This window comes from Indicator indicator, chromosome 21 (assembly GCF_027791375.1).
Source record: "Indicator indicator isolate 239-I01 chromosome 21, UM_Iind_1.1, whole genome shotgun sequence".
Classification (NCBI taxonomy): Eukaryota; Metazoa; Chordata; class Aves; order Piciformes; family Indicatoridae; genus Indicator; species Indicator indicator.
This window is the reverse complement of record NC_072030.1, coordinates 2,345,436-2,371,012: the sequence shown is the minus strand read 5'-3', so window position 1 is coordinate 2,371,012 and position 25,577 is coordinate 2,345,436. Positions and strand designations below refer to the sequence as shown.

General features: G+C 45.8%; 1 protein-coding gene across 1 annotated transcript in view; it reads left to right on the top strand.

Moving 5' to 3' along the window:
- Nucleotides 1-3,492: 3,492 nt before the first annotated feature.
- The window catches only part of CHID1 (chitinase domain containing 1), a 138,939-nt gene continuing 116,854 nt past the window's right edge, over nucleotides 3,493-25,577 (top strand). The window contains exons 1-7 of the mRNA XM_054390583.1: nucleotides 3,493-3,639; nucleotides 6,270-6,419; nucleotides 7,387-7,519; nucleotides 8,697-8,741; nucleotides 10,612-10,718; nucleotides 12,941-13,002; nucleotides 21,572-21,664. Coding sequence (XP_054246558.1) covers nucleotides 3,514-3,639; nucleotides 6,270-6,419; nucleotides 7,387-7,519; nucleotides 8,697-8,741; nucleotides 10,612-10,718; nucleotides 12,941-13,002; nucleotides 21,572-21,664 — 716 coding nt within the window. The 5' untranslated portion in view covers nucleotides 3,493-3,513. The remainder of the gene's footprint in view (nucleotides 3,640-6,269; nucleotides 6,420-7,386; nucleotides 7,520-8,696; nucleotides 8,742-10,611; nucleotides 10,719-12,940; nucleotides 13,003-21,571; nucleotides 21,665-25,577) is intronic.

The window sequence follows — 25,577 nt, the reverse complement described above, 5'->3', positions numbered from 1 at the left end:
TGGTTACGTGTTAGATCATCACCTAGTTTGCCAGGTCCTGGACCGTATTGATTGTTTTTTCTCTGAGTTTGAAGGACACCTGGTTAGTTAAGGAAAGATCTATGTGGAGTGATAAGGATGCAAAAGCTCTTTTTTAGTTACAGGCAATAAGGATGTGGTTAAGTTACTGAGCTGGCACAAGCTGTCAAAGCTAATTAAAATTTGTAAACGTTTTCCAACAGTTAGATTCTAGTTTCTTCTTTAAAGATAAAGGATAAATGTTAACTCTGCTTTCTGGATAGTTCCTGTGCCAGCCTCCAAGGTTATTTAGTTTCTTTGACTGGTTCTTTTGGACAGCCTCAGTCTGTGCCAGCCTTTCTCTCCTGCATTTAAAACATCTGACTGCAAGTAGCTTACCTCATGTGGAAACTCAGGTTAGAAACTCTGGCTTGGATAGAAACCTGGGTTCCAGATCCCTTCTTTGGAAGATGTTTTAAACCTTAAGTTGTCTATGATATCAGTTGAACAAGGACACAAATGAAGTCAATATTAAATCTTGCTTGTATTTTGCAGTGACACAGGCCATATATGAGTGCCAAGCTCATGCAGTTCTGCTCTAGCTAGTTTCATGAGAAGAAAAAACGGGTGAAGGAAGGTTTGCAGAAGAAAACTTGGTGGAAATCTGGTTTTGCAAGGCTTGCAAAATCCATGCTTACAGTTTCCCTAAAGAGCATTTCAAGTTTGACTGGTTCATGTAATAGAGTGATGCTAACAGCATCAGTTTAGTGGATATTAAGTAAAGAACAAATTATTACAGTAAGGTTCCAACCAGTAACTGATGTTGGACTGTTGATGGCAGAAACCCATTTTGCCACAGACTCAGTGCTTCCTACAGATCTAGGAGTGGATGTTGACTTAATAATAATTGACAAATGGATATGATCATGTCAAGGAAATGAGCATGTTTGGATGTCTAATTAGTGTTCAGTGATGGAGGTTTTTTGAACCTTCTGTTCTTCAGCTGTTAAACATTAACTTCAGGGAAGTGGATGCTGTTGCTAATTGTTTCTGAAAGTGAAATCAGATGCCTCCAAATCAATATATAGCAGCTTCTGGAAGAATTGATATCCTGTCCAAGCAGTTCAGACTTGTATTGACTATTCAGGCTCTCAATTGTTCCTCTCTGCAGAAGTTTATAGATCCTGCCAAGCTAGATGGAACAGAGCAGGTGCTATCAAGAGCAACCTGCTTTGTCTAATATTTCAGGATGTGGAAAACAAAGGGGGCCCAGTGACCTTGAAGTTATAGTAGAAGCATGACACCTTAACTATTAGTAATGGGGAACTTTGAAGGTATAGCCATGTAGCTTTTATCCTGCCCTCTAGAGCCAAGGACTACTAGAAGCTGTCTGCTTTTATTTTGAAATCTTTCTAAGGCTTGTCGAAATCCCTCAGATAGTTTTGTGCATGGTTTCTGATGCTCTCTGTCCTTTGGTGCTAGTGGTATTATTTTTTTCAAGCCTTTCAGCTGCCATCATCCTTCTGCTTTGTTTCCTCTTCACGTACTCCTCTTTTCCTGCAGGAGCCCTAACTCCTGCAATAAATATCTCTGCTTTTTAGAACCTCACTGCTAAACCAGCCACATCCCAATGTGCTTAAGCTTATTGAGTTGTTGATGTTTGTCTCTGCATTACCACTACTGGTCTCAAATTGCTGCTGTTTCATCCAGTACACTTCCATTTAACCTTTGAGGTTCCTTCTGCCACAATGTTACAACCACAGCGCTCCTTGAAGGTGCTCACTCTGCTGTTGTGGGATCCCTCATCTGATGTTTTGTACAAAACCAAAATCCTCCAACTTTGAGCAGGCCTTGTTATCAGTGCCAGCAGAGCAAGGCTTGTAAACACGACTTGAAGAAATGAGCTCCTAAGCCTTTAAAGTGAGTGGTAGGAATGTGAATGCTTCAGAGGAATACAAGAGGTAGGAGAGCTTTCAGTTTGACAAAACTTCAGAATGTTATGGGAAAGGGAACCTTCTTTGCTTCTCCATCAGGATCTCATGATTATGAAAAGCAGCCTGATGCTTACCTGGAGCCACTAGTTTACTACAGAGGAAAGCTAGTCCTAGTTTGATACACAGAGTACCAGGTTGGAAGGGACCCCAAGGCTCATCTGCTCCAACCTTTCTAGGTGATGGTGGAGTTGCAAGGAGCTGGCTCAGCACCCTGCCAAGCTGAGTCTTCGAACTGTCCAGTGTAGGGGACTCCACTGCTCTCCTTGGGAGATGATTCCAGGGTCTGACTGTTCTCATGGTGATAAATTGTCTTCTGGAGCCCAATGGGAATCTCCCCACAGTAACTTGTCCCCATCACCCCTTGTCTTTTCCATGGGAGTCTTTGTACAAACAGAGCCTTCATCCCCCTGTTAGCCACCCTTTATGGACTGGTCCATGGTGCTAAGGTCTGCCCTAAGCCTTCTCTTCTCCAGGGCGAACAAACCCAGCTCTCAGCCTGTCCTCACATGGCAGCCCTTCCAGTCCTCTGGTCATTCTTGTGGCCATTCTCTGCACTCCTTCCAGCCTGTCCACATCTTCTGTTGTACAGCATGGACCACCACTGCATGCAGTGCTCCAGGTGATATGTAGGATATCTAGAATTAGTACTGGTTGCTTTTCCTCCTTCTGGTATTCTACCTCCTTTTGCCCTGGTTCCCCTAATGTTAAATATTTTTTTTTCTCTGTTTTCTTCTTATTTGCTTCTGGGGACTAGGCTGGAGAACCCTTGCAACTCAAGAGTGTGGAGAGGTCGGAAAACAAGCTCTGGCTGTGTTTGAAACCTTTTTTGTCAAGTCTTTCCTCTGTCACACTGAGGTGTGATAGCTGAATAGCACTGAGGAAATCTGTTCTTTAGTCATGGTTCTTTTATCTGGAGCTGGGACAAACTGCCAAAATCACTCTTCCCCTGTTTGTTTTGTTTTGTTTTCCCCATTCTATGTGCATCACTGCCTTGGAAAGGAGCTGAAGGCAAAATTACTGTTGAAGTAAAGGAACATAGCTATAAGCATATAGCTGCAATTCTTTCTCTCTCTTAATGAATTGGTGACTTGCTGTCTGGGTTAGGCAGGAGCAGAAAAAAAATGATCTCTCTTACCTGCTATAGAAAAGGTAAGGTGCTACTATTATTGTTTTGGGCAGGAGACATTTATCTCAGTTTCAGCTGTAAAGCATTATAGTTCTTTAGGGATTCTTTAAAAGGGAAGCTGCAAGTGTCCAACCCACCTCCTCTGTGATACACCTACTAAAACAAGGGACAAAAAAAAGGTGTTTGAGCCTAGGAATCTTTTAAAATGCTCTGCTGTTTTGCTGCCAGAGCAAAAGCACTGTTAAAACAATGATGTCATAAGAAGTATGATTCTAGAAGGCAGAAGATAAGACATTTGCTTTCCTTCTCTTAGACAGCAGAACAGAATTGAACTATTACATTCTTCTGGTCACAGAGATATGAATCCTTCTATTTGCAGGGCAGGAGAAACTTGACATGGGGAAAACCACCATGAGGCTTCTCTGTACTTCACTTTGTCTGACCATGATTTGCTGGCTTGCTAAAGGTACCCTGTCAAAAACAGATGCAAAGAAAGGTGCTGCGAAAAAGCTGGAGGAGAAGGTAAGAGAAATAACTGCAGTACTCATTTACCTAACATGTGCAGTGAACTAAGTGAACCTCTGCCCTAGTGAGACCTCAGCTGGAATATTGCATCCAGTTCTGGGCTCCCCAGTTCAAGAGGGACAGGGATCTGCTGGAGAGAGGCCAAGGGAGGGCTACAAGGATGATGAAGGGACTGGAACACTGCCTTGTGAGGAGAGGCTGAGAGCCCTGGGGCTGTTTAGTTTGGAGAGGAAAAGACTGAGAGGGGATCTAATAAATGTCTATAAATATCTGAGATCTGGGGGTCAAGAGGGAGGGGACAGGCTCTGCTCAGTTGCACCCTGGGATAGGACAAGGGTCAATGGATGGAAACTCCAGCACAGGAGGTTTCACCTCAACATGAGGAAGAACTTTACTGTAAGGGTCCCAGAGCCCTGGAGCAGGCTACCCAGGGAGGTTGTGGAGTCTCCTTGTCTGGAGACGTTCAAGCCCTGTCTGGATGTGTTCCTGTGTGACCTGTGCTGGATTCTCTGGTCCTGCTCTGGCAGGGGGTCGGACTTGAAGATCTTTGGAGGTCCCTTCCAACCCCTAACATCCTGTGATCCTGTGAACCTTGGGAAATGGACTCTGGTTCTGTCAAATCAGTGTTAAAAGTATCCATGCATTTCCATTGAAGCTTTGGCTCATAAATAAGACTACTTGGAACTGTCTTTCCCTTCAGCTTCTGTAGGCTCCTGGAGCTTTATGCCCTGTGCTTGGTAAAGAAACAGGAAGTTTTAGTCCCCTCAGCATAGCTAAGAGACATCCATTCATCCATCCCTTTGGGAAGGGGGTCAAGGAGCAGTAGTTGGGCCAGGAGCACTGGGTCACTTAGTTGTGGAAGGGAAGGTGTCTTCATCTTTGGAAGGCTGTATCCTGATAGAAGATCTTGAGGAGCCTTCTAACCAGCAGTTCCTTTGCAATCTGAGCAAATGAAGCCAAGTTGCTGAAGTCCCTTTTAACTTGCTGAGCATGTTCTTGTTTCTTGCCTGGTTTCTTTCAGAATTGCAAGAAGGCAGAGCGGGGCAAGGGAAAGAGGGAGTGTGAAGGGGATGTGTATGTACCAGTGCACATAGCAGCTATGTGTACTTAGAATTGCTAAGCACGTTGGGCTGTTAACAAATGGAGGCATGTTCAAAATCCTCTCCCTTAACTTCTAAGCATAGTGAATCCTTTGTTATGTAGATACATCTCTCATAGTTTGTATTGCTCTGCCTTAACCAGGAAGAAAATCTAGTCTGCAGGTAGGACAGGCCTCCTCTCTTACAGTCCTTACACTGGTCAATAGATTAGTAGAAGGCTGTGTGGTCAGACTGACAGGCTGGAGGGAAGGGATCCATCCAGAGGGACTAGGACGGGCTGGAGGGGTGAGTGCAAGCCAAACTCATGAAGTTCAACAAGGCCAAGTGCAAGGTCCTGCACCTGGGGTTGGGCAAACCCCAGCACAAATCCAGGCTGGGTGAGAGCAGCCTGGAGGAGAAGGCCTTGGGGGTGACAAACTCCCCAGGAGCCAGCAATGGCATCTGTGTGCTGGGCTGCAGCCAAAGCAGGGAGAGCAGCAGCACAGGGAGGAGATTCTGCCCCTCTGCTCTGCTCAGCCCCCACCTGCAGCACTGCTTCCAGTTCTGGGGCCCCCAGCACCAGAAGGACCTGAAGCTGATAGAGGATCCAGAGGAGGCCATGAAGATGCTTAAAGGGCTGGAGAACCTCCCCTGTGGCTGGGAGAGCTGGAGCTGTTCAGCCTGGAGAAGAGAAGGCTTCAGGGAGACCTTAGAGCAGCCTTCCAGTACCTGAAGAGGGCTACAGCAGAACTGAGGAGGGACATTTGGCAAGGGCTGGGAGTGACAGAATGAGAGGCAATGGCTTTGAGCTGGGAGAGGGGAGATTGAGACTGGAGATGAGGAAGAAACTTTTGCCAGTGAGGGTGGGGAGACACTGGCACAGGTTGCCCTGGGAGGTTGTGGATGCCCCCTCCCTGCAGGTGTTCAAGGCCAGGCTGGATGAAGCCTTGAACAATGTGGGCTGGTGGAAGGTGTTCCTGCCTATGGCAGGGGAATTGGAAGGTCCCTTCCAACCCAGACGATTCTATGATTCTGTGTACTCACCATGCACACTGCATTGGGCCTCCTCACTCTGTTTCTCTCTGTTGAAACTATTTGTGCTGTCTTAGTTGAAGCAGATCTTCCTTCAAGAGAGGTGTTCAGAACCTTGGCCTTCAGTGAAGTCTAAAATATGTCCAGTTTAAAAATTGTCTTCAAATCTTTAGTTAAGAAACCCTCAACCCTTTGTATCACTTTTGGAGTAACATACTGGAAAACATTGGCTGGAGAGCAGAGCTGTGGTGAAGGATGTTCTTTAATCTTACTGCTTCTTGATTTTTATGCTTTTGTTTACATGGGGTTTTTTGCCTTGCAAGCAAAGTTTGCTGATGGTGACAAATAATTCCTGAGTACTTTCCTGTTTCAGTTTTAAATCAGTGTGCTCTGTATCATTTAAAAGGAGTGCTCAGAGTTTAATGATGTGGTTGTTTTTTGTCTCTTTGGAGTGTGTTGCTATTGAAAGTGGCTGTTTTGCCCAGTTGGGTCTAAAACCTCTCTTTTTTCCCCCAGACACTGCATTCTGATAAAACTGTACAGGAGAGGGGGCTGGTAGTTGTGGATCCAAAGGCAAAGGATGTTATACTGGAACACAGAAGTTACTGCTCCAAGAAGACAAAGGAAAGACATTTCTCAGGAGATGTTCTGGGATATGTTACTCCTGTAAGTTTTCAGAAGGAATAAAATTGGTGCTTGGAATGAATACACAGCATGTTGTGCTAATCTGCAGACTTGCACCCCTGCTTTAAAAGCATTATAGGAATCATAGGAACTTCTGCTCAAATACAGATGAATAGCCAGGAGATTTTTTTTGAGGGCTGGGATTCAGGTGGTCTCCAACCCTTCTTCTCCCATCTGTCTTTTGGAGAAGATCTAGGTCATGTTTAGGACCGATCTCTTTTCTGTAGCACCCAGTGATAGTGCCAGGGTGATGGGCACAGACTAGAACATGAGAACTTCCACCTAAACATGAGGAAAAACTTTGCTGTGAGGGTGCTGGAGTCCTGGAGCAGGCTGCCCAGAGAGGCTGTGGAGTCTGCGATAATGCTTTTCTCCTTGCTGGTGAACCAGAGACCGTAGTGTTCTCTTGTCCTTGCTGAGCCATGTGAAGCTGCAGTTAAGTCAGAACAGCAGGGCTATTAATTGTCCTCACACCATGCAGCAAACTGCTTGAACCTTCTAAATAAACAGTAAAAAATTTTATGCTGCTGTAAAATCGATCTCTTTTTACTATCCAATCCTACTGTTCAGAGCATCCTCTCTTGAATAATGAATGTCTCTTCCTTTTGATCAGAGGATGCTTTTCAGTCCTTTTCACTGCCCTATAAATTTTCACCTGTGTGAAGTTCTCTTGAACCTAAATGCAGAGTCTATAATTTCAGAACTGTTGGAATTTACATGCAAATTCCTGTAGTTGAGGTGAGTTTGCAGATTGCCTTTTGTGTAACTATCAGAGTCTCCAGGCTATTTAAATAAAAATCATGTCCCAGAAAGTTGCCTCACACTAACAAATGGGGATCCAGCTAATGATTCTTCGTTAAAGAGTTTGTGTTGGTCAACAGTAAAGTGAGCTGTGTGTCTTGCTTTTCAGCCTCTCACTTTTTTTTTCTTCTCTTGTTTCTTTTGCCAGTGGAACAGCCGTGGCTATGACATTGCTAAAATATTTGGAACCAAATTTACACTGATCTCACCAGTCTGGTTGCAAGTGAGGAGGAGAGGGAAGGAGAGGTTCCAGTTCACTGGCCTCCATGATGCTGATAAAGGTGGTGGTTGCTTTTTCTTTTGCACTGCAAGTCACATTGCTGATCTTGGAGCAATCTAGGCAGCTTTGCTGATGTATGCATGTGAGGTTTTCAGGCTCTGCCTCAAGGTGAAACACTTGAACCCACCCCATTGGTTTTGGAGAGTTTTATTCAGTGAACTCCTTCCTGTTCCTACCTGCTTCCACATATGTCCATGGTTTATCTGTCCGAAGAGTAAGTAGAAAGCTTGATTCTTCACCAGGGCTGTCTACAAAGCCCCTCTTTAAGACAAAGAAGGGACTAAGACCCTGGACAGGCAAAAACTCTTTAGTCTGCACTGTGCAGTTGTGCCTTTTTTTGTTTTTTGCCTTTGCAAAAATCTTTGGGTGATTTTGTTTTGGGAATGGAAAATAAATTTAAGCAGAAGAGAATTTTTTCCTTCACTGTCAAGAAACCTGCATCAAGTTTCAGCTAATATAGTCTTAATTAATTAATATATTCTTAATATAGTCTTAATTGATATATTTTTAATGAATTAGTATATTCTTAATACCTTTTAATGAATTAATATATTCTTAATATATTTTTAATGAATTAATGTATTCTGAACTAATATCTTTTTAATGAATTAATATATTCTTAATGAATTATGTAGTCTATGGCTTTGATTCTGACTGTGGGATGTCATTTGAAACAGCTACAATTCTTACCATGTTGGTGCCTGCTGACACGTTTCCAGTGCACTGACTGCCAAGAGGAATGGGTGGGACACATGAAAATACCTTTTAACAATAAAATAAAATAACATCAAATAAAATAAAATAACATGAAATAAAATAAAATAACATCAAATAAAATAAAGTAACATCAAATAAAATAAAATAACATAAAAAAAATTCCTCCTGGGTGATGCTTGGTGACTACAGAAGTGTTCTTCTGAGCAGGCACTAAGACAGTTTCCCTGCTGAGGCAGAATTGAGGGAGAGGCTGGGGAGAGAGAACTGTAAGAGTGTAGTAAATGCCAGTTACATTGTGGTGAAAGTGAAGAACTTCAGGTTCAGTGCAGCAGAGCAGGTGTTGTGAGCCTGCTATCTGTGGCAGGAAGATAAAGAGAGTGAAACTATGCCACATTATTTGAAGTTGTCATTGTCAACATCGTTTATGTTTTAACAGTTGTTCTCTTGATACTGCTTGACAGGCTGGATGAAAGATGTCAGAAAATCCTCCAAAACCATCAAAATAGGTGAGCCTCTGGTTTATGTTTGTCAGGGCTTTTTTTTTTTATCTTCTTTAATGGCTAGCAGAGCTGAAGAAGGCTTTGTTCTGGGTGTATATGGGAGATAGGGATGTTATCATAGCACATTTTTATAAAGGAAGAAGTCTGAGAAGAGAAATAAAAACTAACTAGGGTCAGTTTCATAGATTCATAAAATGGTTTGGGTTGGAAAGGACCTTAAAGATCCTCCAGTTCCAATCCCCTGCCATGGGCAGGGACACCTCCCAACAGCCCAGCTTGCTCAGGGCCTCATCCAACCTGGCCTTGAACACCTCCAGGGAGGAGGCAGCCACAGCCTCCCTGGGCAACTGTTCCAGTGTCTTCCCATCCTCACTGTCAAGAATTTCTTTCCAATCTCCAGTCTAAATCTCCCTTCTTTCAGCTTCAATCTCCTTTGCCCTTGTCAGAAGTCCAGTTAAGTAACTGAAGTGTTGATCCTGTTGGTGCCCTGATGTTTTGCCTTAACCTCTTGTCTCTGGATGAACCTTGGGTCACAGAGCCCTCTCTGGAGGGTAATTTGTTTGTAACACCATGTTCCTACCCTGGGGGAGCAATCTTCAAACTTGTCGCTCAGGGGTTTGGCTTAGTTAAAAGGAAAAAAAAATTATCTAAATGTGAGTCAGACTTCCCTGCATGGTGGCAGCAAAGTCCTTTTGCTCTTCTTCCCTTCAAGCTGTGAGGTGATGTGCTGTGGTGTGTCTGTAGGGAAAACGGCAACCACATAGCTCTGTAGGAGTTGTTGGCTTTTCCAGAGTGCATGACTGTCGACTATGCCATCAGCAGCTTTCCTCACTCTTGCCTGACTATGTTTTTAATGTTTTGTGTGGCTACAAAAAGAAATTATGTGAGCTCAGGTGCCCATGTTTGCCAAAGTAAAACTCATGGAATCACAGAATGTTAGGGGTTGGAGGGGATCTCTGGAGATTGAGCCCAATCCTCCTGCCAGAGCAGGATCACCTAGGGCAGGTTACAGAGGAACAGGGTTTTGAATGTTTCTAGAGAAGGAGAGTCCACATCCTCTCTGGCCATCCTGCCTCAGGGCTCTGCCACCCTCACAGTGAAAAAGTTTTCCCTTATGTTCACATGGGACCACCTCTGCTCTGGCTTCCACCTGGTGCCCTGTGTCCTGTCATTGGACATCACTGTGTAGAGACTGGCTCTGTCCTCCCCACACTCTCCCTTCACAGGGTCCTGAGATGAATAGAAGAGTGAAATAATGCAGGGCTATGTACAAAAGAACAGGTCAGAGTTCGAGGTGAGCTCTTCTATCTCTTTCTTGTGGTAGGGGAGATGCCCAGCTCACAGAAAAATTGCTGCTTCACACTGGTAGACTCTACCTGGGACCCTGAGGGGTAGTTCAGCTGAGATGGTTCAACCAAGTGAAGGTCTCTTAACACTTGCATCAGTGCTGACCTTTAACTAAAGGGAAAATGAAGCAGCGTGTTCTATGGTGTCATTTTATCTGTGCTGCTCAAGTTGGTCCAAGTAAAAGAGCACAGATCTTACTTGTGAGCTGTGGTGTTCAGTGGCATCTCTGCTTGTATCTGCTGTATTCTGTTGCTGCAGAAATAGTCCATTTCCATCATTATCCACCACCAAAGTGGTGGTGCACTAGAACAGACTACCCAGAAAAGTTGTGGAGGCTCCAACCCTTCAGGTGTTCAAGGCCAGGTTGGATGGGATCTTGAGCAAGCTGGTCTAGTACGAGGTGTCTCAGCCCATGACAGGGAGCTTGGAACTAGGTGATGTTTAAGGTCCCTTCCAACCCAAACCAATCTGTGATTCTGTGATAATAAATTCTTACTTTTCACTGCTGATTGATGACCTTGCTTGACAGTGCCTCGACTTCTGTTTGATGGCTGGGCTTACCACGACTTCGAGAGTGTGTTTAACAGTGAGGATGAGATAGAGGAGCTTTCCAAGAACGTGGTTCTGCTAGCCAAGGTAAAGAGACTTTTTGCTAATGCTTCTGAAACAGTGTGAGATGATATTTGATTCCTTCTGTAATGGGTGTTTTCTCATTTCCAGGAGTTTTCTGTTCTGTAAACCAAAATGCTGCTCAAACCAATCAGTGAAGGTGGATTCTTAGTAGTGTGTCCTAGTCTGCATCCAATCCCTGTTACTGTGGAGTATAGCAACACTTAGTGCAGTTAACTAGTTCTAAAGTGAGACTGCATCAGCCTGAGCAGCATAACCTTGAGTTATCCTTGGCAGCTGCACTGGTGACTTTTGCCTGCCAGAATTTGTGAATGATAAAACTATTCCAAAGAGCTGACAGGCTGAGTGTTGCTGAGGCAGTAGTGGAGACCTGATTAACTTCTTGTGGAGGTTGCCTAGTGAGCAGCCAACTTTCTTTTACATTCCTGTTAAGAAATGTTCTGTTAAGCAGGGACTCAACTGGTTAGTGGTGCTTTTGAGAGGCAGAAGAAGGGTCATGGGTGCAATGAGTGCTGTTTCCTGTGTTACAGGAGCACACTCAATGTGCCACTGCCAATGAGCCACTTTGAGTATCACAGAATCACAGAATGCATCAGGTTGGATGGGACCCTCAAAGGTCATCACATCCAATACCCCTGCAGTCATCAAGGACATCTCCAACTAGAGCAGGTTGCTCAGAGGCCCGTGTTCATGTTTGACCTTGAACATCTCCAGGGGGCCTCAACCACATCTCTGGAACCTGCTCCAGCATTTCACCACTATCATATTAAAGAACTTCCTCCTAATGTTCAACCTAAATCTTCTCTGCTCCACTTTCAAACCACTGCGCCTCGTCCTATCCCCACAGGCCTTTCTGAACAGTCCCTCCCCAGCCTTCCTGTAGGTCCCCTGCAGATACTAAAATGCATCTCTAAGGTCTCCCCAGAGCCTTCTCTTCTCCAGGCTGAACAGCCCCAACTCTCTCAACCTATACTAGTAGGAGAAGTGCTTGCAGTCCTCTGAACAATTATATTCACAGTAACTCAGTGGATATCTGTAACTGCACAGTTCTGCTCAGGTTTGGTAAAGCAGTTTCCTTTAACCCAAGAAACTGAGGAGAGCAGAAGAGAGGATTTCCTTTGAAGAGTCATTACTGTTTGCTAAGGTGCTCTAGGCAGCCTTTAGCTAATGGCTTTAGAGCTATGAATGTGTAGGACCTGACAAGTTGCACCCAGAAGACGTTCAACTTCAGTGGTGAGTTTTTGGCAGCCTGCTTAATTACTGCCAGGAAAAGTGTTCTCACTTTCTACATGATGGAAAGCACTCTTAATGTTCTCTAGAGGAAGGTGGATGTAGAGGTAAACTGAATAGTTTCTTTACGTTTGTGACTGATAAAGCACTTTCAGGTCCTAACAAGTAAAAGTTGGCTTCTCAAGGAAAGGCCATTCAACTACAGTAGTATCCTTGATTAAGCTAAACAGGAATTAGTGAGATTAATTGTGGGAGATGTTTGGAATCTTGCCTGTGCCCAGGTTAGCATTTCCATCCTCAGACTGAAGAGCTTGTGGTTTTTTTCTGACTATGCATATAAATGTCTGTCAAATGATTTGCTTAACAAATGGCTGGATTTTCCTAATCTGATGCCCACTGGTTTATCCTGCAGGAATAGAAGTCATGGTTAGAGTCTCCTCTTATCAGTGCTTAGCAGTATCTAAAGGGTAAGAGGATGGCACCAAGCTCTTGTCAATGGTGCCCAGTGACAGGACAAGGGGCAGTGGGCACAAACTAGAACCCAGGAAGTTCTATCTCAACATGAGGAGAAACTTGTTTAGTGTGAGGGTGCTGGAGGCCTGGAGCAGGCTGCCCAAAGAGCCTGTGGAGTGTCCTTGTCTGGAGAGATTGCAGCCCCCCCTGGCCATTGTGCTGCTGGGCAAGCTGCTGTGGGTGCCCTGCTTTAGCAGGGGGGTTGGACTGGATGATGTCCACAGATCTCTTCCAACCCCCACCATGCTGGGATTCTGGGATAACTAACAGAGATTTTCAGCTTTTGCATGTTAAGTAATTTGTGCTTTTTTGACTTCTTCATGAATTGCTGCATTTAAGAGGCAGCTGGCATAAGAACACAAAGCATGTTCAATCTGTGATAGTACAGCAGCACCCCAGTAACTGTGTGCTTTGTCAGCTCTGATACCAGCATCATGAATAAGTCTGGTGGTTAACTCTTTGTTGTTGTAATTCCCTTTATTTAGAATGAAAATTTTGATGGGTTTGTAGTTGAAGTTTGGAGTCAGCTGGGAAACCAAAAGCACAGGTGAGTATAAATCTCTAGGGTGCAATTCCTAAAAACCAGCTCTTTTAAAGCAGCTTTTGAACGTGTCCTTGTGGATTTGAATTTGTCATTGTAAGTGCTTGAATGTGTCCAAAGAAGGGCCATGAGGATGAGCAGAGGGCTGGAGCTCCTCTCCTATGGAAGCAAATTGAGAGAATTGGAGCTGTTCAGTCTGGAGAGGAGAAGGCTCAGAGGAGACCTTCCAGTATTTGAAGGGTGCTACAAGAAAGCTGGGGAGGGACTTTTTAGGATGTCAGGTAGTGATAGGACTGGGTGGGAATGGAGCAAAACTAGAAGTGGGTGGATTCAGACTGGATGTTAGGAAGAAGTTGTTCCCCACGAGGGTGGTGAGAGACTGGCACAGGTTGCCCAGGGAGGTGGTGGAAGCCTCATCCCTGGAGGGTTTTGCAGCCAGGCTGGATGTGGCTGTGAGCAACCTGCTGTGGTGTGAGGTGCCCCACCCATGGCAGGGGGTTGGAACTGGATGATCCTTGAGGTGCCTTTCAACCCTGACAATTCTGTGATTCTATGATTTTAAGTGAAGCTGGCACCTTGGCCTGTGGTTTGTACTGCACATCGAGGGCTCTTCCTTTGGGATCTGTTAATGCCTTCTGAATAGCAGAGCAGAGTCACCCCTCATTAGGGCAAGTGTGGACTGTCTTTTGCTTCCCTTGTCCGTGCCACAGAAACACTGGAGCAGCCCATGACACCTTCAGCCCACAGAGTGGCAGCATTGTGACATGAGTGGTTCCTGAGCTTTCTTCTCAAACCTTGGCTTTCCAGAGTGACAACATTGGTAAAGCATCTTCTTAGCCTTGGAAGGGTGAGGGTCAGCTGAAGGGAGGTGTCAGCACAGAGATGAACCCTCATGCTCTGGAGATGTGAAGCATTCACAGCACAGCAATTGTCTATGCTCCACATAAAGCAGCTGTTTTAATTCCTGATTCAGGTCCTTTAAGGTGAAACACCTGAAAGTAGCTTAACCTACTTCTAGGTGAAGGAACAACAGATCACAATGATGCTGCTGGGAACAGAGAGTACCTTCAAACTGCTTGCAGAGCTATCTGACAAGACAAGCCTACCCAGCTGATACAGTATGGTCTGATTATTTACTGTGAACATGATTTAGTTTAAAAAGAAGACGAAAAATCAGTTGGGTTCTGTTTGTTTGGGTTTTTGGTTGGTTGGTTTTGTTTGGTTTGTATGTATATTTGTTTGTTTCTGAAGTACAAGTAGTCCATCTTAACCAGGAGGAGACATTTCTTTACTGTGAGGGTGGTGGAGCCCTGAGCAAGCTGCTGCCCAGAGAGGTTGTGAAGTCTGGAGAGATTCCAACCCCCTGCAGCCATTGTGCTCCTGGGCAAGCTGCTGTGGGTGCCCTGATTTAGCAGGGGGGGTTGGACTGGATGGTCTCCAGAGGTTCCCTTCTGAATCTACACCATGCTGCGATTCTGAGGAAGATTAATCTAGGCAGCAAGCTGAAGCTAGGCTCGTGTGTATGATAGATTCCTGTTATTTTGTTAGTAATGTTATAGAAAAGACCCATCCAGTGCAGTACCTTAGCCATGTGGGAGCAGTTAATACAGCACAGGTTATGGAATCAGCCTCCGCTCTCTAACACAGTGTGCAGGGATAGTTTCTAGCAGAGTCCATCAGTATTTCCTGAGGGAAGCAAAAGAATCTGGAAACCTGAAAATGAAGGGTCCTAACTCACTATTAAATTGGGTTATGAGTATGCACCACTTCATTTAGTAGAAAGCTGGACTAATTGAAACTCTCTTCTCAGCAGACCTCAGCTGAGCAAGTGTTCCCATGAGATAGCTTTTTTTTTCAGTAGCTGCACATGAGTTTTGGTTGGATTAAAGAGGCACAATGACATCTTCATAACTCATACTCTCGCCGTGGTCTTGGGGCTTGAAACACTGCACTGCCTAAAGATCTGATGACAGTGCCATTTCTGAGTGTCCCCAGGTAACAGAGTAGCAGTGTTAGCTCTCTGCAAAGCTTCTGTAACCCATGCAGCCTGTGATCAGCCTCTGTAAGAACCTGTGATCACTGAGCATTTGAAAAGGAGGCAGGTTTAGACACTTCTCTGTCAGCCCTTTGCATGTATCTGGCAAATATTGAGGGTTTGGGTACTCGCTCCAAATTAGAAACAAATGGAAATTCTTCCTGCAGGGCCTGAGGAGTTACCTGATGAGCCTTCAGTTTCCTCTTTATCCTAGCTGGCATTGCAGATAAGGTGAAAGGTTGCTAAGAAATTATGTTGCAGGCATCCACTAAGACATGAAATCCTGTGGTTCCAGCCTCACCATGCATCTTCTCTTTTACATGTTCTTAAGCAGGATTCACCTCATTCTGTTTTGTTTGTTTTCAAGAACAAAAAATTCTTCTAGGCATTCTAATTTGAGGGTTAGAATTGCTCTGTAATGCTCAGCAGACTGAAGTCTGAAATTACATCAATCCTTTGTGCTGCTTGCTTTTGCATATTCATGTAAATGGTGATGTTAGCAACAGTATAAATTTTATATGAGAGAATTATGTGCCTAAATATATCTATCTGGTTTCATGTTAGGTGTCCTAGGCAGCCTGGTCTCTGGCTCTACATGCAGGGTCCTAGATGCCTCAGGTCTTGCACAGCAGTCTTGTATGCATGCTTTGTAGACCTTTGGAGGGATAAAATGGCCTTAGGTTCTTATCTTTAGATGCTGAAAAGAATCATAGAATCACAGAATGTTAGGGATTGGAATGAACCTCTGGGGATCATCCAGTCCAACCCCCTGCCAAAGCAGGGCACCCACAGCAGCTTGCCCAGGAGCACAATGCCCAGGGGGAGTTGGAAGGGACCTCTGGAGATCGAGTCCAACTCCCCTGCTAAATTCAACAAGCACACCCACAGCAGCTTGCCCAGGATCACAGCTGGGTTTGGAATCTCTCCAGAGAAGGAGACTCTACAACCTCTCTGGGCAGCCTGCTCCAGGCCTCCAGCATCCTCACACCAAAGAAGTTTCTTTTCATGCTGAGGTGGAACCTCCTGCGTTCCAGCTTATACCCACTGTTCCTAGTGCTGTTACTGTGCACCACCAAAAAGAGCCTGGCCCCTTCATCCTGGCACCCACCCCTCAGTTATTTATAAACATTGATCAGATCCCCTCTCTGATTCTCTCCTCAAGACTGAAGAGCAGCAGGTCTCTCAGTCTTTGTTCATAGGAGAGATGTTCATGGCCCTCACTCATCCTTATTGCTCTCTACTGGAGTCTCTCCAGCAGGTCTCTGTCTCTGTTGAACTGGGGAGCCCAAAACTGGACACAGTGTTCCAGATGTGGTCTCAGCAGGGCAGAGCAGAGGGGAAGGAGAACCTCCCTAGACCTGCTGGCTACACTTCTCTTGATGCACCCCAGGATGCTATTGGCACCTGTTGTGTCTGAAAAACCTGAATAATCTTGATATATGTGGGGACCCAAGTTCTAGGGAGGCTTCACTGGCCAGTTCAGGCTCCTGTGGATATCTAATAGAGATAATTTGAAGTACCCTTCATAGTACTGGAGCCTACTTTTTTCCTGTGATTTCTGGGAGTAGAATTGCTGCTGTACAAATCACAGTGAGGTCAAATTTAACCTTAGATGAAAGGCTGCTCCTAACTGATGCTGTCTTCTCTCACCCTGAAAGTCATTTTTCAGTGGAAAAAAAGTATTCAGCTGCCCATCTTTTATTCTAACAGATAGGGAGTCGGTATCCTAACAAAAATCTAAGTCAGCCAACATATCCTATGCAGATAATACCTCAATGCTAATGTGTTTCAGTGCTGCTTGTAGTTCAACCCTGCTCCTTAATTAAAGAACTGTCTGATTTTGCAATAAAATACTCCAGGTTATTTATCCTGTGGCATTTAAGTTTAGAAGTGTACATGGCAGAGCTGTTGAGATAACTGAGCAAGCAAAGGTTCTCTTGCTTATTTAGGCACCAGCTAGACAGGATGATGTCTCTCTTGCTAAACTCACTTGTGGGTTTGTTGGGTGGATTTTTTTTTTTTTCCCTCTAGAGGCCTGAGTCATGTCTCTGGGGAAACCTCACCTGGAGTGCTGCATCCAGGTCTGGAGCCCTCAGTATAGGAATGACATGGACTTGATGGAGCAGGTCCAGAGGAGGCCATGAGAATGATCCGGGGATTGGAGCAGCTCTGCTACAAGGACAGGCTGAGGGAGCTGGGGGTGTTCAGCCGGGAGAAGAGAAGGCTCTGGGGAAACCTTAGAGCAGTTTTCCAGTACCTGAAGGGGCTACAAGAAGGCTGCAGAGAGACTGTTTGCAGAGGCCTGCAGGGACAGGGTGAGGGGCAATGGCTTTAAGCTGGTGAAGAGCAGATTTAGATTGGATGTTAAGAACAAGTTCTGCACTATGATGGTAGTGGAACACTGGAACGGGTTGCCCAGGGAGGTAGTTGAGGCCCCATCCCTGGAGATACTCAAGGTGAGGCTGGACAGGGCTCTGGGCAACCTGATCTAGTTGGCGATGTCCCTGCTGACTGCAGGGAGGTCGGATGGGATGAGCTTTGGAGGTCCTTTCAGGCCTGGACCATTCTTTGATTCTGTGTTGTGCATAAGACATGAATGCAGCCATCAGAATGTCAGAGCATCCAAGAGAAAGCACTCACAGTGTTCTGATGAGGCTGGCAGCAGCTGACAGATGGCACTGCCACCACACAGAATCCATCTGTACAACGGCATCTTTTCTGTCCCCACGTGTTGCAGGCTCTTGGTATCATGCAGAAGATGACCTTCAGACATCTTATTAACGCTGGTAGGAGTAGAGGAGCAAAAAGCTCTTCTGGCAGTTCTATGCTTCATGTTAGTCCCTGAAAAATTAATCTATTAATCAAAGTTTTGCCATAATTCATTGCAGCTTCTCGGTATTAACTACGCAATGTAATGGCACAAAAGGGCAATTTCTTCTCAAAGCAGGCAGCTTTACTCTGCCCAAGTTTCTTGACAAGGCATAAATTTGAGGGAGTACTGACTACCAAGTTGTACAATAAAAGTGGCTCAAGTTAGAAAGTTGCAGAGTTGTGAAGTGTTGTGGAACTGCAGGGAAGGATTTAACAGCTTTGTGTATTTTCACAGAATCATAGAACTATCAGGGTTGGAAGGGACCCCAAGGATCATCCAGTTCCAACCCCCTGCCATGGGCAGGGACACCTCACACTACATCAGGTTGCTCACAGACACATCCAGCCTGGCCTTAAACACCTCCATAGATGAGGCTTCCACCATCTGCCTGGGCAACCTGTTCCAGTTTCTCACCACCCTTATGGTGAAAAACTTCTTTCTAATGTCTTCTGCAAGGCTTCTCAGACAAACCTACAGCCCACTGCTGTGCACTGAAGGAAAGGGAACCTCAAAGTGTCCTGAACAGTGCTGGAAAAGGGGAATTCTGAAAATAGAAGCTTCCCTCAAACTTTGGAGTGCTGAAAATTTGGAGGTTTGCAGAGAGCACAAGATACTTTGAGATGATGAACACTTGGAAAATTTGCCTATCAAATGGCAGGAATAGTAGAAGGCCTGAAATAGTAGGAAAGAAGTAGACCTTAATTAGCTCAAGATAGTCTTAAAGCTGCCAGTGTTTTAGTAGCTACTCTGAAGTTAAATTTGACAATGTTGAAGTCTCTAGTAAATATTTAATGAAGCCTTTTCAGGAAGACTGATTCTGTTCTTGCTTTCCTGTACCTCATTATAATGTTTAAAATGTCAGTAGCTTTTCTTTCTAAATTACCAGTAGTAGGATGGGAGAATATTGTGCTTAAAAGCCTGGGAAGCACTGTGGGGACACAGTAAAATGTGAATTTATAGCACACACACAATGAGCATTCTGCTATGGCTGTTTAGGGGTGAGGGAGAGAGTGCATGTTTGATTTATTTGTCTTGGCCTACAAATGGAAATGAACCTAAATGAAGCCTTTAGCCATGAATCCTGGCTGATTTGCTGGAAGGCTTTTAGGACCCAGAGTCTTGGCTTGACAGATTAATGAGTAGATGTTAATCTGGGTTTCTTGAGCAAGAATCTGTTGTTGTATAGTTGCCCCTTTTCTTCATAGAATCATTTTGGTTGGAAAAGCCTTTTAAGATCATAAATTCCAACTGTTCTCTAACTCTGCCCAGGCTGGGACTAAACCATGGCCCTCAGCACCATGACTCTGTGTCTTTTAAACACCTCTAGGGATGGGGATTCAACCTCCTCCCTGGGGAGCCTGTTCCAGTCTTTGAGAACCCTTTCAGCAAAGAAGTTTATTCTAATGTCAACCTAAAGCTCCCCTGGTGCAACTTGAGTCCATTTTCTATTGTCCTATCACTTGTTACGTAGAAGGAGAGATCAAGCCCCACCTGGCTCCAGCCTCCTTTCAAGGAGTTCTAGAGAGTAAGGTCTCTTCAGCCTTCTTTTCTCCAAGCTAAACAACCCCAGTTTCCTCAGCTGCTTGTCCCCAGCCCTGTTCTCCAGACCCTTTCCCTGGTTTTTTGCCATTCTCTGGACCTGCTCCAGTCCCTCAATGTCCTTCTTTGAAGGAGGGACCAAAAACTGAACCCAAGACTCAAGGTGTAGCCTCACCAGTGCCCAGTGCAGGGGAACAATCACTTTTCTCATCCAGCTGGCCACACCATTGCTGATCCAGGCCAGGATGCTTGTGGCCCTCTTGACCACCTAGGCACACACTGGTTCATGTTCAGTTGCTGTTGACCAGCACCCCCAGGTCCTTTTCTACCTGGAAGTTTCCAGCCACTCTTCCCCAAGCCTGGAGTGTTACAGGGCATTGTCCAAGTTGGAGCTAATTATCTTTTGGCCAGAGCTACACAGCTTGGATTTGGTGATGGGAGGAGAAAAAGTGGCTCTTTTGTTGGAGTCTGTTTTCAGTTAGAGTCCTGCTAGCTAGAAAATAGAACTGCACTCCTGCCCCTTCCTCAGGCCACCAATCTCTGTCCTTTGGTCACAGTTGCAGGTTGTGGTTCTAAGCTGTGTGGCTTTCTGGGATTAAAATACGCTACTTTGGTGCAGTCACTGCTTTTGTGGGTGAATTTTTACCTCTGCTGGCTAATTCTCAGTCTCTGAGATTTCCAAGGAAAGGGGAAACCTTTAATTTTGTATTCACTTTCCTTTTTTCCCCCCTTCTTTATCTGCATCTGGTTCCAAATTATTCCAATTGCTTTTCTTCTCATGATTCAAAGCATTGCTATCTAGACTGGCAAAATTTTAGGAGCTGAGACAGATGTGAGGATACAGAGTAGGAACAAGGTTATTAGCCCTGTATCTAAATGAAAATTAAAAAGATGTTACCTTGCTCTGCACCTTTGTCAGGTGCTTTTATCCTTTTCTGCCTCTCCTTCTATCCCCTCACCTTTTAAATAATTCAAGTCAGCCAATGTTTTGCTTAGTGTAGAGGTCTCAAAGTTCCTACAGCTGAAAAAGGCAGCCAGGCAGAGAAGAGAGATGTGGGCTAATGAACAGTGTAGAATAATCTCAGTGCCAGAGATCAGACTGGTCTTGCATCTAGCTTCTCTGACAGCTAATGAAGGGTGTGCTCATACTGCAGTCTGGTAGCTACAAAGGCCACCTGGCCATGAGACACAAAGCAGTGGGGAAGGTGTAGCAAGTTTTAATGCTGGTTTTGATGAGCTTGTGGCAGGAGAGCCATGATGTGTGTGGGGGGGTCAATAAATGTCTGTTCAGAGTTGCAGTCTTTCAATGTGTTCCTATGGGAGAGAGGTTTTCTTTGCTGTGATTGATCTGTCTGAGTAGTGACACAATGTGGAACGTGTAAGAGAAGGAAATGGGAGGGAAAGCATTGCCAGAGCAACAGTGGCAGAAGTACATGCTGCAGACAGCCCAAAAGCTGATTCCTGTAACTGACAGAGGAGAGATGCAGGTGGCAGTGACACCTCATTGTCAAGAGCTGTTTGGCACAGCCCTCGAACACCTCCAGGGATGGGGCATCCACAACTTCTCTGGGCAACCCTTTCCAGTGTCTCACCACCTTCATGCTGAAAAACACCTTCCTAGGTTCCAGTCTAACCTGCCCTCCCTCAGCTTCAAACCATTCCCCCTTGTTCTGTCTCTAGACGCCCTTATGAAAAGTCCCTCTCCAGCCTTCCTTTAGGTACTGGAAAGTAGCTCTAAGGTCCCCCTGGGGTCTTCTCCCTTCTAGGCTGAACAGCCCCAGCTGCCTCAGCCTGTGCTCACAGCAGAGCTGCTCCAGGCCCTCTAGGAAGATGCTCTGGGTTTGCACACTGGCAGTGTGTAGTTAGATTAAAATACAGCTGGGGAATGTTTTATCTGCAGGGTGATCATCAGAGCAAGTGACTCTCAAACCTAGGACTGCCTGCAGCAGGTCAGTGCTCTGACTGCTGGATGAGGGCAAACCTCTGATCGCTTTTTTTCTGCTCTGTGTTTGGCTCCCCTGCCATCTGCATTTTCTCCATTATTTCTGCTGTTACTTGTTAATTTGCTCCTGTCAATGTATGGATCAGCTTTACTGCCCTTTCTCTCTAACAATACCTTTATATTTCAGGGAGTTGATTCACCTGCTCATTCACCTCTCTGAAGCTCTGCATGAAGCACGACTTAAACTCATCCTGGTCATCCCTCCTGCTGTTGCAGCAGGGTGAGTATGCCTGTTCAGGTGGCAGATGAGAAATACTTGCTTGTCTGATAGACAAGAAATTCAAAGCTTTTTTTGTAGCTGTCCAGCTCAAATGAATAACAAAGAGAGTTTGGGTAGCCTTCTCTTCAAGCATGTTTCACAGCATCACAGATTGTATTGAGTTGCATCTTGTGCAACCCTCTGCAGGCAGCAGGGACACCTCCAGCTAGAGCAGGCTGCCCAGGGACACATCCAGGATGAGCTTGAATGTCTCCAGGGATGAGGCCTGAACCACATCCCTGGGCAACCTGTTCCAGTATTTTACCACCCTCATTGTGCAGAACTTCCTCCTGATGTCCAACCTAACTCTGCCCTGCTCCAGGTTCAAACCACTGCCCCTTGGCCTATCCCCACAGCCCCTTCTGAACAGTCCCTTCCCAGCCTTCCTGGAGGTCCCCTTCAGATACTCAAATCTCCTTGGTGCCTTCTCTTCTCCAGGCTGAACAACCCAATTCTTTCATCACAGGAGAGGTGCTCCAGCCCTCTGCTCATCTTTGTGGTTTCCTCTGGACCCTCTCCAGCAGGTCCATGTCTCTGTTGTGTTGGAGGCCCCAGAGCTGGACACAGTACTCCAGGTGAGGTCTCACTGGAGCAGAGTGGCAGAATCACCTCTCTCACCCTGCTGGCCACACTGGTTTTGATAGCTATGCACATTCATATATATCTCTTAACTTCTGATGTCACAATAACTTGCAGAGGGACTTTCTGTTGTGTTAACCAAAACATCTGGTGAAAACTTTCAGAAGAGCAGAAAGAGCTGTGGAGCTTAATCACTTGTTGCCAAGGAGTGAAAAGTGTCATAAAAGTAGCATGCAAAAGAACTTTCTCTGCCTCTGGGCATGATTTCAGCTCTGACACATAATAGTTACTCTTTAAGTAAGAAAAACAGAGCTACAGGAAGGAATTTTATCTGTAATAGGGCCCTGGGTTTTAAAGATTATTTATTTTGACTTGGATAGTTCATGTGTACAGCAAATGCATTTAGTAAGGGGATAATATTTGTAATTGATAATGATTCTGTTTATTTGTGCAGTGATTTGGATCTAACAGATGTGCCAGTTTATATCCTTTTCTGCCTCAACAGCAGTTAGCAGTTCTTATCTTTCAGTGTTTATAGCAGAAAAATATTTGATTCTTAAGACTGTATTTGTTAAAACCCCAAAATGTGGGAAACAAGAGTCACAGAATCACAGAATGGTCTGGGTTGGAAGGGACCACTGAAGGTCATCCAGTCCAAACCCCTCTGCAGTCAGCAGGGACATCCTCCACTAGGTCAGGTTGACCAGAGCCCTGTCCAGCCTGACCTTGGATATCTCCAGGGATGGGGCCCCAACCATCTCCTGGGCAACGTGTTGCAGTGTTCCACCACCCTCATGGTGTAGAATATAGAATCATAGAATCAGTCAGGGTTGGAAGGGACCACAAGGCTCAGCCAGTTCCAACCCCCCTGCCATGGGCAGGGACACCTCACACTACAGCAGGCTGCCCAGAGCCTCATCCAGCCTGGCTGCAAACACTTCCAGGGATGGGACCTCAACCACCTCCCTGGACAACCCATTCCAGGCTCTCACCACTCTCATGGGGAAGAACTTCTTCCTCATGTCCAGCCTGAATCTCCTCACTTCCAGCTTTATTCCATTCCCCCCAGTCCTGTCACTCCCTGATAGCCTAAAAAGTCCCTCCCCAGCTTTCTTGGAGCCCCCTTCAGATACTGCAAGGCCACAAGAAGGTCACCTCAGAGCCTTCTCTTCTCCAGACTGAACAACCCCAACTCTCTCAGTCTGTCCTCATAGCAGAGCAGCTCCAGCCCTCTGCTCATCCTCGTGGCCCTTCTCTGGACACCTTCCAGCATGTCCATATCCCTCTTGTAACAGAGGCTCCAGAACTGGATGCAGTACTCCAGGAGTGGTCTCAGCAGAGCTGAGCAGAGGGGGAGAATCCCCTCCCTGGCCCTGCTGGCCACACTTCTCTTGCTGCAGCCCAGGCTCTGCTTGGCTCTCTGGGCTGCAAGTGCTCACTGACAGCTCCTCTTGAGCTTCTCATCCCCCAGCACCCCCAAGTCCCTCTCCTCAGGGCTGCTCTCCAGCCAGTCCCTGCCCAGCCTGGATTTGTGCTTGGGATTGCCTCCACCCAGCTGCAGGACCCTGCCCTTGGTCTTGTTGAACCTCCTGAGGCTGGCTTGTGCCCAGCTCTCCAGCCTGTCCAGGTCCCTCTGGATGGATCCCTTCCCTCCAGCCTGTCCAGGTCCCTCTGGATGGATCCCTTCCCTCCAGCCTGTCTGCTGCACCACACAGCTTGGTGTCATCAGCAAACTTGCAGTTCCTAACATCCAATCTCTACCTCTTTGCTCTAGTTTGAAGCCATTGCCCCTGGTCCTGTCCCTTAAGGCCTTTGCACACCAGTCTCTCTCCATCTTTCTTGTAGCCCTTCAGGTACTGGAAGGTCACTATTAGGTCTCCCTGGAGCCTTCTCTTCTCCAGGCTGAACACCCCCAGCTCCCTCAGCCTGTCCTCGTAGCAGACCTGCTCCAACCCCCTGAGCATTTTCATGCCCCTCCTCTGGACTTGCTCCATCAGGTCCATGTCCTTCCTATACTGAGGGCTCCAGACCTTCACACAGTACTCCAGGTGAGGTTTCCCCAGAGCAAAGTAGCAGAATCACTTCTCTGCATCTGCTGGCAACATATCTTTTGATGCAGCAGTTTTTTCCTTACATGTGGGAAGAAATTGAATCCTCTTAAATTTTTTACATTTTTAGGACAAGATTTTACCTTTTCTTTCAGTGATACAGAATCAAACTGAAACACCCCACTTTTACTGTACTCCAGGTCTTTTGCTGGGAAGGAAATGGGGGACTCTAGTATTGGGTATTTCAGGGGGGATTGTGTCTAGTCCTTCAGAGTTTTGTATGATGAAGCTCTGACACATCTCTTTGAGAGGGAGCAGACAGAGCTGAAGGCAAGGTTGGAAGGTGATCCAGAATACCAGCAGAGTGATTTGACTTCATTATTGTCATTTCAAATTGAACTGTACGCCATGCCAGTGCTGTACAGCTTGGTTAGCAAGAGCTCTGCCAATAGCCAGGTGCCATTTGGTCACACATGGCTGCCCTCCTAGATCAAAAGATGTTTGGTGTCCTTGCATCATGAGCTTGGCTATCTGCTGTGCTATGTGGTGGTGAAGTGTTTAGTGTATACAGTGGTGCTGCCAGGATATCCAAGGAGTATGTGTTCTCCATGTGTTCTCTAGGTGAGCAGGGGGTTGGATTAGGTGATCTCCAGAGGTCCCTTCCAGCCCCCACCATGCTGTAACTACATCATGCCTGTCAGAGAATTGTGGTAGTGAAGGCTGTCTTGTCCCCAAAACTGTCACGTTCTGGGTCTTTGTGTTCTTCTACTCTCTCCATACCTTGCTTCTGAAAGGTAACGAGAAGAGGAGAGAAGAAACGGCCTCAAGTTGCCCCAGGGGAGGTTTAGGTTGGACAAGAAGAAGAATTTCTTCCTCAAAATCATTGTTAAGGCCTGGAACAGGCTGCTCAGGGCAGTGGTGGAGTCCCCATCCCTGGATGGACTGAAAAAAACAGAGATGTGGTGCTGAGGGGCCATGGTTTAGTGGTGACCTGGCAGTGCTGGGTTAATGGTTGGACTGGATGATCTTAAAGGTCTCTCCCAACCAAAACCACTCTGTGATTATAGGAGTGTCCCTGTCACACATGGGTGACTCGTGTTAGTTATGTCTGTGTCATGGCTGATGGCTTATTCCTGTGTCATGGTGATGGCTTATTCCTGTGTCATGGTGATGGCTTATTCCTGTGTCATGGTGATGGCTTATTCCTGTGTCATGGCTGATGGCTTATTCCTGTGTCATGGTGATGG